Here is a 19,001-nt window from a genome sequence, read left to right as displayed (position 1 = left end):
TCCAATATTGCATATCTGTGAGTGGCAAAAGTATGTGAACCTTTGCTTTCAGTATCTGGTGTGACCCCCTTGTGCAGAAATAACTGCAACTAAACATTTCCAGTAACTGTTGATCAGTCCTGCACACTGGCCTGGAGAAATTTTAGCCCATTCCCCCGTACAGAACAGCTTCAACTCTTGGATGTTGGTGGGTTTCCTCACATGAACTGCTCACTTCAGGTCCTTCTTCAACATTTTGATTGGATTAAGGTCAGGACTTTGACTTGGCCATTCCAAAACATTAACTTTATTCTTCTTTAACCATTCTTTGGTAGAACAACTTGTGTGCTTAGGGTCGTTGTCTTGCTGCATGACCCACCTTCTCTTGAGATTTAGGCCCTGTCCACATGGCAACGGATTCAGGTGACTCTGATACAATTGCTTATCGTTTAGGCCTGGCGTCCACATGGCACCGGCGTTTTGGGTGCCCAAAACGCAATCTTTTTGAGAACGGGTTCCAGAGTGGAAAGATCTGGCAACGTTGCCGTTGCGAAGTCGTCTGGATGAGTAGAACGGATTTGTTTATGATGATGTCACAACCACATGACTGTGAGTGCTTCACGCCGGGTAGAAGTGTAACGAACTCGATGCAAGTTGTCAACAAATCCTATAACTTGGTTCATGAAACGTGCTTACAAAATATTTTCACTGTGAATATTTATTGTGTAATGGTGCAAAGTGTGAGAGAGAGAGAGAGAGAGAGAGAGAGACTCTGCCCTTAGGGCAGAGTCAATCCCGCCAGCAAAAATAGGGAAAAAAAGGAGCGATCTCACCTCTTCAGATGTTGGTTTTAGTCCTACAATACATTCCTCAAAAAGGGCGTAGAAGAGCAAATTAATCCATCAACGTGTAGCATTCAATTTATTCCGGACCATTAAAGACGCCACCTTCCGCGTAGAATCATACGTCATCCTCGCCGCCATATTGGATAGGTCAAAGCGGAGAATAAAGATTCATGTGCTGCGTTTAACTGTACCAACAGGTTTACCGTCCAAACGAGATCACATGGGATTACCTTTCACAGGTGAGAAACAACAAATTAATCCATCAACGTGTAGCATTCAATTTATTCCGGACCATTAAAGACGCCGCCTTCTGCGTAGAATCATACGTCATCCTCGCCGCCATGTTGGATAGGTCAAAGTGGAGAATAAAGATTAGCTGCGTTTAACTGTACCAACAGGTTTGCCGTCCAAACGAGATCACATGGGATTACCTTTCACAGGTGAGACTGGAAAAATACTTTTCATTGTATTTGGTCATTATAATGTAATTTTACGAACAGATTTTCCTGACTTTGTGGCTAATATGAAGTCTCGCGCATAATAGTTTATGCGCATGCGTCCTTACTTCTTCTATTGTTCTGGTGTCTCCGAAGGGACCGTCTTACAGCGCCCCTAGAGGTGTGGCATGTGTATTGCATCATTTTCAGCAAGCGTTGCGTTGCCATATGGACCTGATATTTTACTGATCGTTGCCCATTTGGACGCGATATATTTTTAAATAACATCTCGTTGCCGTTGTCGTGTGGATGTAGCCTTAGTTCATGGACAGATGTCCTGACATTTTCCTTTAGAATTCGCTGGTATAATTCAGAATTCATTGTTCCATCAATGATGGCAAGCCGTCCTGGCCCAGATGCAGCAAAACAGGTCCAAACCATGATACTACCACCACTATGCTTCACAGATGGGATAAGGTTCTTATGCTGGAATACAGTGTTTTTACTTTCTCCAAACATAACACTTCTTATTTAAACCAAAAAGTTCTATTTTGGTCTCATCCATCCACAAAACATTTTTCCAATAGCCTTCTGGCTTGTCCACATGATCTTTAGCAAACTGCAGGCGAGCAGCAGTGTTCTTTTTGGAGAGCAGTGGCTTTCTCCTTGCAACCCTGCCATGCACACCATTGTTGTTCAGTGTCCTCCTGATGGTGGAATCATGAACATTAACATTAGCCAATGTGAGAGAGGCTTTCAGTTGCTTAGAAGTTACCCTGGGGTTCTTTGTGATCTCACCGACTATTACACACCTTGCTCTTCAAGTGATCTTTGTTGGTCGACCACTCCTGGGGAGGGTAACAATGGTCTTGAATTTCCTCCATTTGTACACAATCTGTCTGACTGTGGATTGGTGGAGTCCAAACTCTTTAGAGATGGTTTTGTAACCTTTTCCAGCCTGATGAGCATCAACGATGCTTTTTCTGAGCTCCTTTGTTCGTGCCATGATACACTTCCACAAACATGTGTTGTGAAGATCAGACTTTGATAGATCCCTGTTCTTTAAATAAAACAGGGTGCCCACTCACACCTGATTGTCATCCCATTGATTGAAAACACCTGACTCTAATTTCACCTTCAAATTAACTGCTAATCCTAGAGGTTCACATACTTTTGCCACTCACAGATATGTAACATTGGATCATTTTCCTCAATAAATAAATGACCAAGTATAATATTTTTGTCTCATTTGTTTAACTGGGTTCTCTTTATCTACTTTTCGAACTTGTGTGAAAATCTGATTATGTTTAAGATCATATTTAGGCAGAAATATAGAAAATTCTAAAGGGTTCACAAACTTTCAAGCACCACTGTAGACTCTATATGGATCTCTTCGGTCTGCACAATGACATAAAATCTGATTATCATTGTGTGATCATTGTATCATTTCTTTCAACTTATGTGTTTGAATTTGCATATATGCACATGTGAATCACCTTAACGTATTGTATATAATAGCTCTATTGCAGGAAACATCTATGTCAGTAATAAAGGCAGCCACCTTACCTCTTTATCTTCCTCCATGTCAGAAGAGTAACTGCTTAAATTGTCCATGTTGTGGCACTCAGGGTCAGAGTCTTCAGTGGCTATTGGTACAGAGACAGTCAAGGTGGGATCGAAGATGAAATCCTCAGAGCCAGTACCTGATGCCACCTTCTCACACCCTGGGTCTTTAATCAGCTCCACTGTGGTATGAGTAGACATATCAGCCAGCTTCTTGCCCTCTTTGAAACCATCTTCCTCCTTTACCTTATTCTTTCTCCTTCTAAAGCAGTTGCTATGAAAGAAGCTGCGCAGACGAGCTTTAATGAATCTGACACCCCTGCGGATGCGACCCATAGCAATCTGCAAGTTGTTCATTTCACAGTCATCATTTGTAGGTGTCAGGTTTTCTGCGCTAAAAGAGCTAAGCAGCAAGGCCAGGAAGAGGTTCAAAACCTAAAAGTGTTAAGATAAGATGTCACTACATGCATGTCATACGGAGATATGATTCTTCTTAGTATCATTTTGTAAGGTGTACTAGTAAATAAAAAATTAATGTTGTTGTTTTATAGACAACGCCTTTTGCTAACAGACATAAAAATTAGCTGGAAATAAAAGATTTAGATGAGGAAAATTAATATAGCTGCAAACCAGTACAACAAATATATGCCTACCACAAGGTTTCCAATCACCATGACCATGAGGAAGACGGTTAAGCACATGGGCTGTCCAGACACGTTCATGCAGTCCCACATGGTCTCGATCCACTCGCCACACAGCACACGGAATACTATCAGAAAGGAGTGGAAGAAATCCCTCATGTGCCAGCGAGGGTGAGTGCAGTTTGATGAATTATTACAATACTTTTGCATGTAACTCTTCCCAAACAACTGCATGCCTACTACGGCAAAGATGAAGACAATGATGGCCAGGACGAGCGTCAGGTTGCCGAGGGCACCCACTGAGTTGTGAATTATTTTGATCAGCATATTTAAAGTGGGCCAAGACTTAGCCAGCTTAAAGACTCTAAGCTAGGATGAAAAATAACAGGTTACAACCTTTATTACCATCATTTCATGGACAAATTATCATGGAAACAGTGAAGGTTTCTAGCTTTTCTTACCAAACGAAATGACCTAAGAACAGACATTCCAGGTACTTTTTCCAACCCAAGCTCCATGATACTCAGGGTTACAATGACACTGTCAAATATATTCCAGCTTTCTTGGAAGTATTTATAAGGATCCAATGCTATAATCTTGAGGATCATCTCAGCTGTAAAAATCCCTGTGAAAACCTGGATATAAAGGTGTACGGTCAATATACTGCAGTGGAGAGTTTCCATACTCTTAGATATAAAGGTAAATTATACAACAGTTAGTTTACTAATTTGATTGGTATAGCAGTATTCCAAGAGTATATTTAGCATAATCACACTGGGATGTTTCACTATGTGTATCACTCTGCTAGTCTGGACTTGCCAAATAAATTCCAATCCCTAGTTGGAAACAGTCACTAAAGTCGTGTTAGTGACATTGCCAGTGGACATGGCAAAGGACACTTTTCAGGAATATATCTTTTTACTTAAAATATGAAAGCTTGTCAAATGAAAATGAAAAGAAGGGACGCCAATTTTGCCAGAAATACGTTTAATAGTAAAGTACAAATCAATGTGCATTAGCTGCCAACTAGCTAATTTGCTACAAAGTGAGTATGGCTTTTTCAGGGTCTATTTCCACTAGCTGGCAAAAATAAACAGGACATTTGCCATATTGTGTCTGAAAGGAAATGTCAGTTACTCGATATTAATGTCCTGTTTAAAGAACTATTGTATAGAAGCAATATCGCAAACACAATCATGTCGTTATACTGAACATCGGCACAGCTGTTATTATAGCCATGGAAAAAATAAAGTACACCCTCCTTCAATTCTGTGTTTTTATTTATTGGAGCCTCAAATCAATTGTGTGGTCCTCACAAACTTCTATAAACAAACAAATAACCTCAGATGAGAAGAAAAAAACGATTTCAATACGTAGTCATTATTCTGCAAAAAAGTAAACCAACATTCAGAAACCATGTGGGGAACAAAATAAGTACACCCTTCTCACTTTTAGAATCATTAAGAGAAATTAATAGCCAGGTTTTACTAATGAAAAGCACAAGATTAGTTAATCATGAAGATGTGTGACTGCCTCTATGAAATCAGAACTGTTAGCAATATGGTGTTCTGTAGCCCTCAAGTGTGCATCTACATTATGCCAAGAAGAAAGGACATCAGCCATGACCTCAGAGAAGCAACTGCTGCTGCTGCTCATCAATCTGGGAAGGGTTATAAGGCCATCGCCAAACAATTTCAAATTCACCATTCTACAGTGAGAAGGATTATTTACAAATGGAGTACCTTCAAGCAGAACTTTTTTCCCCACGAATCACCATCCCAGCAAATTCAGTATAAGGTCAGACAATTTATTGCTCAAAGATGTAAAGAAAAACCCAAGAGTTACATCATGTGACCTACAGTATAAGCCTCTGTAAGCACTCTAAATGGTTATGTTCATGACAGCACAATCAGTAAAAGACTGAACAACTATGGTTCGATAGGTTGCTGAATTATAGAATGTACTTACCTGTATTCTGAATGTTGATTTACTTTACTGGGGGGGAATGACTACATACTGAAATCTGTTGTGCTTTTTGTTATCACCTGAGGTTATTTGTTTGTTTATAGAAGTTGGTGAGGACCACACAGTTGTTATTTCGATCCTGTTAAATACAACCCCATTTCCAAAAAAAAAAAGGTTGGGATACTGTGTAAAATAAAATAAAAACAGATTTATTTATTATTTTTTATAGATATGCTCATATTGAATTTAGTGCCAGCCAGCAACACATTTCAAAAAAGTTGGGACAGGGACAACAAAAGACTGGAAAACTAATTATATTAACTGGCAAAAGGTCAGCAACATTATTGGGTATAATAAGAGCATTCTAGAGAGGCTGAGTCTCTCAGAAGTAAAGATGGGGAGAAGTTCACCGCTCTGGAAAAGATGGCAAGGGCAAATATCGCACCAATTTAAGAATAACATTCCTCAATTTAAAACTGCAAAGAATTTTGGGATCACATCATCTATGGTACATAATATCATTAAAACATTCAGAGAATCTGGAGAAATCTCTGTACACAAGGGACAATGAGGAAAACCAACACTGAATGCCCATGATCTTGGGGCCCTCAGACAGCACTGCATTAAAAACAGATACAGTTCTGTAGTGGAAATTGCTGCATGGGCTCAGTAACACTTCCAAAAACCATCATCTGTGAACATGGTTTGTCACTGAAACCACAAATGCAAGTTAAAACCAGATATAAACAATATCCAGAAACACCACCACCTTCTCTGGGCCTGAGCGCTTTTACGATGGACTGAGATGAAGTGGAAAATTGTCCTGTTGTCGGAAGATTCGAAATTTGAAATTCTTTTTGCAAATCATGTATACTGCATCCTCCAGGCTAAAGAGGAGAAGGACCATCTGGGTTTTGGTAATGCACAGTTCAAAAGCCAGCATCTATGATGGTATGAGGGTGCATTAGTGCACATGACATGGGTAGCTTGCACATCTGGGAAGGCACCATTAATGCTGAATGATATATACACGTTTCAGAGCAATATGCTGCCATCCAGATGGCATCTTTTTCAGGGAAGGCCTTCTTTCTTTCAGCAAGACAATGTCAAACCACTTTCTACACATATTAAAACTGCAGGGCTTCGTAGTAAAAGAGTCTGGGTGCTAAACTGGCAGTCCAGACCTGTCTCCCATTGAAAACATTTGGTGGATTATGAAGCGCAAAATATGACAAAGGAGATCCTGAACTGTTGAGCAGCTGAAATTGTATATCAGGCAAGAATGGGAGAGCATTACACTTTCAATTGGTCTCCTCAGTTCCCAAATGCTTACAGAGTGTTGTTAAAATAAGAGGAGATGTAACACAATGGTAAACAAGCCCCTGTCCCAACTTTTTGAAACATGCAGCTGTAAAAAGTCACTTTTTTGTAACATGTAGCTGGCCCAAATTTTGTAATTTGGCCCAATTGGCTGGCCCAATTTTTTCAACATTTTGGGATCTTGTCAGTTCCCAAATGTTTAGAGTGTTGTTAAAAGAAGAGCAGATGCAACACAGTGGTAAGCATGCCCCTGTCCCAATTTTTTTGAAATGTAACTAAATTTCAAAATTAACATAGATTTTTCAAACAACAATAACATTTATCAATTTCAACATTTGATATGTTGTCTTTGTACTATTTTCAATGAAATATGGAGTTTTCATGGTTTGCAAATCATAACATTCTGTTTTTATTTATGTTTTATACAGCATTCCAACCTTTTTAGAATTGGGGTTGTAAAAACTTAGAACTGAAGGAGGGTGTCCTTTCTTTTTCCCATGACTATAGCTATGGCACTCACCCTGTAGGCTCGTGCCCATGGACGAGTCACAGCTGTGCCAAAATTTAGTATAACTGCACTTGCTTTTGTAGTATTACTTAAATCTTTAACCTTTACAGGTTCGTTGGTCCTACCTCTGGAGGAATTATTAAAGCTTCTTTGTAAAACCTTACAACATACTAATTCCTTATCAGAACAGGTTCTAAACTAGAGCCCTTTTAAGAAGCTAAGAACCTGTAACTATCTAATGAGTAAATCAAAGTACCCTTAATAATGTTTTTTAGGAGTGTGCATTACAATGTAAAAAATGACTTAAAATTTGTTCTTACATAGTTGCCCACGCGAAGGGTCACCGTAAAATAGTTACTCTTGTTGTGATGCTCCATGGCCATGAAAATTGTATTGATTACAATGCAGATGGTGATGAACAGTTCCGCAAATGGGTCCATAACAAACATGTGCACTAATCTCTTTAATTTCATCCATGCTGGAAAGCAATCCCAGATTAGAAACGTTTTTGCAAACTTATACCAACATGGATGGAACTTCCGCCTTGAATCCTCCAGCTCTGCAATGTTAAAAATGATGAAAAAATATATAAAAAAACCAGAATATGTATGATAGATTAAACAAAAGATTTATAATAATTATGAAGCTAACATGCACATTTCTTATGAATACACAGCACAGGTGTATAATTGACAAATTATATTCCAATGATTTTTTAAAAATTATATTAGCATCATTGGCTTGTTGAAATTTAAACAAAGATGTGTGGACTGCATTTAAAAATTTTAAATTATTATTTTTTTAAATAGAACAATTAATGAATTTAGGCCCATGTGGCCCTAAATTCTCCGCTATTTTTTCTTGCTTCATCATGATGCAATACAAGATACTATGTCATGCATCACGTGGTAGGCTTTCCCCGTTTGTACAAGGCACTGTAGGATACAAATTTGAAACAGGAGAGAACAATGGAGGATGCGAATGAAACGTGAAAGACCAACTACAGTAATGGAAAGTGAGAAGAAAAGATGTTATGTTGTGAAGGAAAGGAAACGCAGGACCAAATTAATAAATATTGGCAGTCAGCGAGCACCTCGGTGTGATCAGCTGTTCATTTAGCGACAGAATGATGTAACTGTCAGTGCACAGTCAAGGTAAACCTGTAGATGGCAGTAATGCAACACTGTGGATGCCAGCTGCTGTAAAATCCAAAAGATGAAGAAGACGAAGGTAAAATGTGCGCATGTGCACACTTACTTCCTCTGTCTGATTGACTGCGTGAAGCGAACGATTTCATGCACATTATTTGCTCGGGAATGCCCTCAAATTAAATAACTTCCCAGCCACAGAATGGCCTGTTTTGTTTTTGTTTTTATATTACAGAAATAAACATGTATGACAATGACCAAATTTCAGACGGAACTAAATGTCACCGATTTTACGAAATCGAAAGGCCATCTACTTTTTAAACACTTCTCCCTGTTAATCACTGGTGGCTGGTGGTAATTTTTTTTTTTTTGGGGGGGGGGGGGGGGCACCGTGAATAATATCTCATCTCATCTCATTATCTCTAGCCGCTTTATCCTTCTACAGGGTCGCAGGCAAGCTGGAGCCTATCCCAGCTGACTACGGGCGAAAGGCGGGGTACACCCTGGACAAGTCGCCAGGTCATCACAGGGCTGACACATAGACACAGACAACCATTCACACTCACATTCACACCTACGGTCAATTTAGAGTCACCAGTTAACCTAACCTGCATGTCTTTGGACTGTGGGGGAAACCGGAGCACCCGGAGGAAACCCACGCGGACACGGGGAGAACATGCAAACTCCACACAGAGAGGCCCTCGCCGGCCCCGGGGCTCGAACCCAGGACCTTCTTGCTGTGAGGCGACAGCGCTAACCACTACACCACCGTGCCGCCCACCGTGAATAATATAAATCACTAATATATTACTTTTGGCATTTTAATCTCAACTGCGTTTCATCTGAATAACAAGCACGGTACACCCATTGCAACCACAAGTTGTAACCCTTTTGTTCAAACAAAAAAAAAAAATGCACTAACATCTGTCCTTTTGTGTAATTTGTATTTTGATTTTAAAAAAGTTGTGCTCAGTCTATCAACCTTCAGTTTCTCCTCCAAACATACTTTAGCAGAAAAATAATGACAGAGTCAATAATCCATTTCGTTCAAATTCATTACACCTGCAACTGAGTCTATAACAAGCCTACTGGTGACGTATTACAAAAATGTCACCAAAATGGGCTAGAATATCTCAGCGCATTGGAGCTCAAAACTAGGTGGGAATGTTACATTGTGTCATCATATGACATGCTGTCACTGATTGGCTGCGTGAACCTACAGCAGAGAGTGTCTCTACCTACAGCACGGGGCTCATTACAGTTCACCCACAGCCCTGCTTCATATCATTTTATCTTTTGTTTTGTGGTTTGTTTGGTTTTTTTGTATGACCGTTAGCAGTACTGTTACACTTAGTTTAAAAAAATCACACATAATGCTCTTTAAACCATTTCTTAAGATAAGATGATGTGGATGCTCAAAATATGAAAACTTGTATTGTTTTTTTACCTTTGAAAAATGGAGGGGGGTTAGCCCTGCTATTCCATTAGCATGAGCCGCCCCTGAGGCTATTACAGGTGTTTCTGTCCATTGTCTCAACGAATTAGCATGTACGTAGTTAGATCTACTGGTATTCATCAGTTGCAATGAATTAAATAATAAAAAGTTTCTCCCAAAAAATTTTATTGAATAAAGAAAGTCTCTGATCCAGGGGAAATCATCAATTGAAACATAATTAAAAATCTCATCTCATCTCATTATCTCTAGCCGCTTTATCCTTCTACAGGGTCGCAGGCAAGCTGGAGCCTATCCCAGCTGACTACGGGCGAAAGGCAGGTACACCCTGGACAAGTCGCCAGGTCATCACAGGGCTGACACATAGACACAGACAACCATTCACACTCACATTCACACCTACGGTCAATTTAGAGTCACCAGTTAACCTAACCTGCATGTCTTTGGACTGTGGGGGAAACCGGAGCACCCGGAGGAAACCCACGCGGACACAGGGAGAACATGCAAACTCCGCACAGAAAGGCCCTCGCCAGCCACGGGGCTTGAACCCGGACCTTCTTGCTGTGAGGCGACAGCGCTAACCACTACACCACCGTGCCGCCATTATTTTTTTTTTCCCTGTCCAAAAGCTGTATCTGTTTGTAGAGTTTTACAATGAGTGGCCACAATTGCCTTATGGGATAAATGAAGTTGAAATGAATGAAACTGTGGTCTTTTATGTGTGTGACATATTTTGAAGTGTTACGTTTTCCTTTAATTTTTTTTATTCTTTAACAGTTTCAAAGTTATAGCTTTACAACTCTTAATCTGATGCAAGTTCCTTTTCATTGAGGAAGTAATCGTTATCTTTCTACTCTGCTGTTTCAGTACATTTTTAGTATGTAAGTTTCTTATGAGAAGTCCAAATTTTACCAAAATATTGTGAATTAAAGTTTTATTTTACTTTTCATCTTAATGAAATTCCCAATTAAATTAAGAAAAAAAAGATGGTTCAATCTGGAGTGTACTTACCTTCCATTGTGTTGGTGATAATACTCGCTACACTCAGAGCCCTCTGTCTGGCTATCTGCTCAGTCAAAAACCCTGGTGAGAGTTGTTCGGCCTCATATCTCCTCCTGTATTCCTCTTTTTTCCTCTGAAGAAGAAGCCATAATGAAGGTGTTATAAAATGTAATTAAATAACTTGAACTATGACGTAGTACAACTATAACACGCCATACATGAGGTGTAGGAAATATGCTACTTAAAAGATTAAATAAAAAATCCTTTTGTAGTTGCCATTTAAGCCGATGAGACATATTCTATCTCTTCTGCTATTCAACAGGTTATGGTGAGATGTTTACTATTGTGCATGTTGCTTCAACTGAATGCATAGTTGAAGTGTCACAGAACATGCAATTCTCCTTACACTGTCATCTGTAGTTGTTTTATCTATGGTCACCTCAGGCAACTGCAGAACATCTGGAGAGCTGGGCAGTGAGTTCCCGGTCACGTATGACACTATGCCATTGCAATCCACAGAGCTGCGCACTTTTCCATTTGGAGACAGGAAAACATGTGGGGTCAAGCTGTTCCTGCTGCCAGTACTGTAATGACGCACAGAGCAATGTGGCAGAAACAAAGAGCCACGGCGGCTGCCTGTTTCCTCAAACACACTGTGCTCATCATCTGTAAATCCATTATCTGATCCCAGGCGGCCACGAAAGTTAAAGATGCTAGTTCTACTGTTGCGGCGTGGAGAGAAGACTGAACCTTGAATACTCACAAGTGACTGCAGAAAAAGACAGGCCTGAGGCTCACTTCATATGTAAACATCACACAAGATAGCCATGAATTGACAGTTAAGATGATCATGCAGCGCATAAAATGGGCATGCTGAACATAAAACATGGCAGATGATGATGATGATGATGATGATGAGACCAAAAAAATAAAATGAAAACTGATGAAATATTTTGGTGGATAACGATATTGATGGCATTGACCAAAAGGTACTGAAAATAACCATGGGGAAGACAAAAAGATGGCAAGAAGGAAAGTAAAGATACTGCATGAAAAACCAAAATGAAGCTGGATGGAGGAAGTATGAAGAATAAGAATGGCAAACTTTAATGATTAATTATGGAAGTCACACTCAGCCCTTATCTTTCTTTTAAAAGTGACAAGAAGGTGAAAGACATGCTCTTAAAGACATGATCCATTTATAATCTCATAAAACAGCAACAAATCTCCAGTAGAAAATGATATAAAACTGATTAGGATCAGATAAATGCTTTTACTGCACGAACAGAGCATGCAATAGGGATCAGCGCTACAGCAGCTGAGAATCATTCCTGACCTGATGAGGAGACTGATATATCCTATCATATGATAGTATGTTTCCATCCACAGAATATCGGAAGCTGGTCCTTCTAATGTTGCTCTCTGGGTCAGAATTGTGGACCTTTTCGTTGTCCCCTTTCTCCACGTCCTCCTCTCTCTGCTTCCTCTTCTTTCTCCGGTTGCATCGTTCTTTGGCACTTTTGGAACTGAGTCTGGAGGCCTCAGAAGAACTGTCTCCACTAAGGTTGCCATTATCAAATACTGCAACTGCCGCCTAGTAGAAATGTACAGAATAGCCCTTATGGAAAATTCCCATGGGATTTCTGTTGGAAATTTGCATGTTATTTTGATGAAAATTTACACTGGGTATTCCGTTGGAATTCCATGGTAAATTGGCATAGGACTTTTTGGTATCTCATCATTCAATTGGATTGCTGTGGGCTATTCTGTGAAATGTGGGCTATTTTGGTATAAGGTTTTCAGTTTTGACTTTTGTGGGCTGTAATTTGATTTTAATAGGTAGCTAACAAAATATACCTTTCGTTATTTAGTTGTGTCAAATTTAGTTGTGTCGGACTTGAACTTGGACTCGTGCATTAACTGCATTCGGACTCGTAAATTGGAGACGAGGACTCTGATTTTTTCTTTATTTTTTGTAACATGCCATAATAATTTGGCATAAAATATTTATATCTACATTAATTTTTGTACTAATTTCGTGCAAGAGTGTCACACCTGCGCGCCTTGGCACATGCATCAGATAGACTCTCCGGACAGCACGCACGCCAAGCGGACTCTCGCGTGCACGCGCCATAAACGACTTGCACCTGCACAGGATTAAGACGCAATCAGCACGCCTATATGAAAACTGCGAAAACACACTTACTTTGCAAAGTATTGAGTTGCGTTGCTGACACATTACTGAGTCTCATTTCCTTGTTTGGTTTCCTGATCCCTGATTTCCTGTTTCTCATCTTTGATTCTGCCGAGTCTACGATAGCCTGTTTGTGCGTCACTCAACCTATTGCCTGTTTCATCATTTTCTGATTTTGCCTGCCATTCTGGATTGTTTACCTGTCTTCACTTGTATTAATAAACACACCTTCTGCACTTACATCCATCTCCCAACCATCTCTGACAGAATACTTCGCACTCCCTGACAAAGAGAATGCACATTCACCTGTTCATACGTCATGTTCAGGAACAAACTAATGTTAATGGCGCTAAAACAGCCATCGTCAAATGGTGTAATCTTGTTCTCGGACTCGACTCGAAGTTTTTTTAATGACTTGGACTTGACTCAAACTTGAACACTGGGGACTCAAGACTGGACTCGGATTCGAGGTTTAGTGACTCGACTACAACACTGATATATAATTACTGTCTTGGACAGACATACAGTACCAGTCAAAAGTAACCTACTCATTCATAGGTTTTTCTGTATTTTGACTATTTTCTACATTGTAGAACAATACTGAAGACATCAAACTATAAAATAACACACAGGACATATAAGGAATTGTGTGCTAAACAAAAAGTGTTAAAAAACAAAATACGTTTCATATTTTAGATTCTTCAAAGTGCACAAGCAGATATTACTTCTAGACTTTCTGTAAAGCTAGCTCTTCTGAATGTTAGATCACTTTTAAACAAGTCATTTTTAATTAATGATCTTATCTGCAAACACGATCTTGATTTTTTGCTTCTAACTGAAACTTGGCTGGATCAAGCAAATAGTGCTACCACCCTTATTGAAGCAGCTCCCCCAAATTTTAATTTTTTGAATGTTACCCGACAAGGGAAAGGTGGAGGGATCGCAAATATATTCAAAGTCTCTTTTCAATGTAAACAATCCTCACTTGGTGATTTTACATCCTTTGAATACTTATGTGCACTTGTTACATGCTCTCCTAACATATTATTATTAACTATTTATAGGCCTCCGAGACATTCAGCCAAAGTTTTTCTGGAAGAGTTTGGTGAACTGTTGTCAGTCATTTGCTTAGAGTTTGACTGTCTTATTATATCTGGGGATTTTAACTTGCATGCAGATAATACTGAAAACACTTATGCCAAAGAACTACTTGCACTTATTGACAACTTCAACCTAGTACAACATGTACAGGGGCCGACCCACTCTCGTGGTCATACCCTTGACCTCGTCATCACAAAGGGTCTTACTGTTTCTACTACTGTTGTCGACCTGGCCTTATCTGATCATTTTTGTGTTTTCTCTGATGTTTCTATGTCTCCTCACATTCAGAACAGCTCAACGACTATGGGTAGGAGAGTCATAAAAGACAACACATGTGCTCTCGTTGAGCAAGCTCTCTCTCAGAACTCAACCAAAATGTCAGACTCTGTAGATGATTTACTGGAATTTTTTAATTTAAATATGACCCAAATTATGGATGATATTGCTCCATTCAAAATAAAAAGAGTCAATGATAAGCAGAAAGCACCATGGAAGCAGTACCTGGCTGTTAAACTGCTAAAGAGAGAATGTAGAAAGACTGAAAGAAAATGGCGCAAATCTAAACTTCACATCCATTATCAAATCCATAAAGAGATGCTTTGTAATTATAATTATGAAATTCGTAAAGCAAGACAGTCTTTCTTCTCCAATATCATAAACAGGAATATGAACAATGCCCGTGTGCTATTTTCAACAGTAGAGAAGCTAACTAATCCCCCACCACAATTAGCACCTGAACTTCTCTCAGTTAGTAAATGCAATGAGTTTGCATCCTTCTTCAAAGGTAAAATTGATAAAATACGGCAGAATATTGCTCATAATATATCTCAGCTGCAAAAAATTGAAAAACTGCAATCACCAATGACACAGATAGATAACTTCAACACAATGTCAGAATTTTGTTTAATTGATTATGAGACTCTTGAAAAAACTGTATAAAATCTCAGTTCCTCAACATCTGAATTGGACATTCTGCCCAACAACTTTTTTAAGTCTGTTCTTCATCTTATAATTACAGATGTGCTTCAAATTATAAATACATCCCTAGAGACTGGCGTTGTTCCTGTGTCCCTGAAAAAAGCCATTGTAAAGCCCCTACTTAAAAAAAATAATCTGGATCCTTCAGTATTAAATAACTACAGACCAATATCAAATTTACCATTCATCGGGAAAATCCTTGAAAAAATTGTCTTCAATCAATTAACTGCCTTCTTGATATCAAACAGCCGTTTTGATAATTTTCAGTCAGGTTTTCGTGCCAATCATAGCACTGAAACAGCGCTGATTAAAGTTATAAATGACATACGTCTTAATACTGATGCAGGCAAAACATCAGTCCTGGTATTACTGGACCTCAGTGCAGCTTTTGATACTGTTGATCACAACATACTGCTATATTGACTTGAACACTGGGTTGGATTGACTGGTAAAGTTATCAATTGGTTAAATTCAGACTTTAAAGATAGAAGCTTCTTTGTTACCATGGGAAATTGTTCCTCAACGTCAATGTTCTTGACCTGTGGTGTCCCCCAGGGGTCGATTCTTGGACCATTACTTTTCAACCTTTATATGCTCCCACTTGGGCAAATTATCAATAACAATTCAATTTTGTATCACTGCTATGCAGATGACACCCAAATTTATTTTGCTTTATCACCTAATGATTATGCCCCCCTTGAATGTCTCTACCAGTGTATCGATCAAATCAACAACTGGATGGCACAAAATTTTCTTCAGCTGAACTCAGATAAAACAGAAGTAATTCTATTTGGAAAAAAAGATGAAAGACTCAGGATTACCACTATTCTTGACACAAAAGGGATTAAAACTAAAGAAATGGTTAAAAATCTTGGTGTTTTCATTGACAGCGAGCTAAACTTTGACAGGCACATGAAAGCAATCACTAAAACGGCATTCTATCACCTAAAAAACATTTCCAAACTAAGAGGACTTATGTCAAAAAATGATCTGGAAAAACTGATACATGCCTTCATCTCTAGTAGGGTTGATTACTGCAATGGCCTTTTCACAGGCCTGCCAAAAAAGACCATCAAACGACTTCAGCTGGTGCAAAATGCAGCGGCTAGGGTTCTCACACGAACAAAAAGAACAGAGCACATTACTCCAATTCTAAGGTCCCTTCACTGGCTTCCAGTAAGCTACAGAATTGACTTTAAAGCATTGCTGCTGGTGTACAAATCTCTAAATGGTACAGGGCCCAATTACCTCTCTGATATGTTGCAGCGGCCTAACCCAATCAGATCTACCAGATCGCAACAGAAAAATTTACTATTAAAACCTGTAAGTTAAAACAAAGTATGGTGAAGCAGCTTTTAGCTACTATGCAGTGCAGCTATGGAACCAACTGCCAGAGGACATTAAAAATGCTCCTGCTGTTGGCAGCTTCAAATCTAGGTTAAAGACCAAGCTGTTTTCAGATGCTTTCTGTTAAATAATTAATATTGTCTTCTTTACATGTTTTATAATCTGTACTTTTACAGTTTCTGCATGTTTCAAATTTTACTTAACTTTTATTCTATTTTATTCTGCTGTTTTTTTTCTCCCCCTATTTGAACTTCAACTTCATTTTATTATTTTATTTCTACTATTGTTTAATTCTTATTATATTTTTTCCCATTTATTTTATGTAATTTTATTCTCTATTGTTTACTGTTTTGCTTTTACTTCTGTAAAGCACATTGAACTGCCACTGTGTATGAAATGTGCTATATAAATAAACTTGCCTTGCCTTGCCTTCAAAGTAGCCACTGTTTACCTCAATGACGCTTTGCACACTATTGGCATTATCTTAACCAGCTTCATGAGGTAGTCACCTGCAATGCTTTACAATTAACAGGTGTGCCTCGTCAAAAGTTAATTAGTGGAATTCTTAATGTGTTTGAGATCAAACAGTAAATAGTAAATAATAACAGAACAGTTAATAGCCCTATTCCAAAACTGTAGTAATCCATGTTATGCCAAGAACTGGTCAACTAAGTAAAGCAAAACAACATCCATAATTACTTTAAAACATTAAGTGTTTTTAAATTAATAAAAAATAAAAAAAAAACTACTGAATTAGAAAGTTTGTCCAAACTTTTGACTGGTACTGTGTAAGTTTCATAAGGATGTCATAAGTTTTAAAACAGACATTTTTGGAGATTATTGGAATTTTGTTAAAGCCCTATTCCATCCTATTTGTTTTGAATAATTCTGTGCTTTAGGTATATTTCATTACAGTGTAAGTAGGAATTATTAAAAATGGAAAGAATATGCCACAACTGTGACTCAGTAACAAGGTATGTAAGGCGTTAATTCAAAAAGCAACCAAGAGGCCATGGGTAAATCTGAAGAAGCTGGAGAGTTCCAGATGCTGGAGATGCTGTTCACATGATAAACATCGCCAGTCAAAGCACGGCTCTCAGTCTGAGTGAGAATCTGTGGCAAGGTTTGAACATAGCTGATCACCAATAGTCTCCGTCCAATCTGACACAGATTGATGAGCAATGTTACCATAAGGAATACAGAGAAATATCAGGATCCAGATGCGCAAAGCTGATAGAAAAATATCCCAGAAGACTTGCAGCTGTAACTGCAGCCAAAAGTATTGTAAATGTGGTGGAAAGGAGAGTGAATACTTAGGCAAACAACGAAGGTCTGTTTTTTTTGGTTTAAGTAAACTTTGTCTCACAATAAAATATGTTGCACCATGGAATGATACATATATTGTGTAAATTATAGTTAAGTCCATTTCATTTACAGGCTGTAACACAACAAAAATGTGGGCGATTTTAAGGAAGGTAAATATCTCTACACATCACTGTAGATCACAGGATTTTTCCATGATGGATAACAGCCTTAATAAAGCAAAAAAGAAAGGTCTAGATAAGCTATTATAGAAATAAATTAATTTACATTTTAAAAGTTGTTTTTTTTTAAATCCTAATTCAAGAAGGTTCAGCACTAGCTGGAAGAAGTTGTTCAAACAAAACCAACATCCTGTCTTACATTATGATCCAAACCACAAACCATCTGAAACATGGAATGAAGCGCTTACTCATAACAGTATCTACGCTATAGGCATTTTAATGGTCATACTTTTCTACTCCCTATACTGTATGTCTGATGTATTTACATTTCCTGCTATACAATACCTGGGCCTCTGCTTGTTGCCTCCTGAGCTGTTCCATCATAGCCTGGAACTTTTTCTCTTTTTCCAGAGCCTCCTCCAAAGTGGCCTGGTTCTGTTCATCATAGGCCATGGCCACCACAGCCAGGATCAGATTCACGAGGTAAAACGATCCCAGGAATATCACAAGCACAAAGAAGATCATATAGATCTTCCCTGATGCTCGAAGAGTCTGAAAATGCAGCTCATGGTTAGCTATTATCAAATAAGTACAGTAATCTGAAAGTGCTTTTGGGTCCTTTTTGGAATTTTTAGAAACTCTCTTAGCACTCAGAAGAAATGGCACCATAAAAGGTAGATTCTACATATGCTTTAATTTAAAAATACAAATGGGGCATTGAACTACATTTCCCGCCAGCCACTGCATGACACCGGATCACATCACAAGACTGTGCACCTGTTTTATGTTTTTGTTTAAAAAGCATCACCAATTAAGTTACTGTTGTATAGTACACCTTGTCATTCGCTAGTCTCTGTCTACCCTATGTGTACTATGCAGGGCTTTGAACCAGAATTTTTTTCCTATTGGTTCGTTCCGAACAGAAACGGAATTTTAACGTTTCTGGTTTTGGGTTCCATCATTAAATAGACGTTCCCGAACCGGTTAGAACAAAAAAATTTCGTTCCCGGAACAGTTAATTACGTTCCCTGTCAGC

General features: G+C 38.7%; 1 protein-coding gene across 1 annotated transcript in view; it reads right to left on the bottom strand.

Moving 5' to 3' along the window:
• Positions 1-19,001, bottom strand: part of scn1laa (sodium channel, voltage-gated, type I-like, alpha) — a 111,252-nt gene that overhangs the window by 46,280 nt on the left and 45,971 nt on the right. The window contains exons 10-17 of the mRNA XM_060930080.1: positions 18,311-18,517; positions 12,198-12,455; positions 11,268-11,630; positions 10,871-10,994; positions 7,579-7,817; positions 3,927-4,100; positions 3,478-3,834; positions 2,828-3,259 (exon numbers count right to left, since the gene is read on the bottom strand). Of these exons, the coding sequence (XP_060786063.1) occupies positions 2,828-3,259; positions 3,478-3,834; positions 3,927-4,100; positions 7,579-7,817; positions 10,871-10,994; positions 11,268-11,630; positions 12,198-12,455; positions 18,311-18,517 (2,154 nt within the window). The remainder of the gene's footprint in view (positions 1-2,827; positions 3,260-3,477; positions 3,835-3,926; positions 4,101-7,578; positions 7,818-10,870; positions 10,995-11,267; positions 11,631-12,197; positions 12,456-18,310; positions 18,518-19,001) is intronic.

This window comes from Neoarius graeffei, chromosome 9 (assembly GCF_027579695.1).
Source record: "Neoarius graeffei isolate fNeoGra1 chromosome 9, fNeoGra1.pri, whole genome shotgun sequence".
In the NCBI taxonomy this organism is placed as follows: Eukaryota; Metazoa; Chordata; class Actinopteri; order Siluriformes; family Ariidae; genus Neoarius; species Neoarius graeffei.
This window is presented reverse-complemented; position numbering and strand designations above follow the sequence as displayed.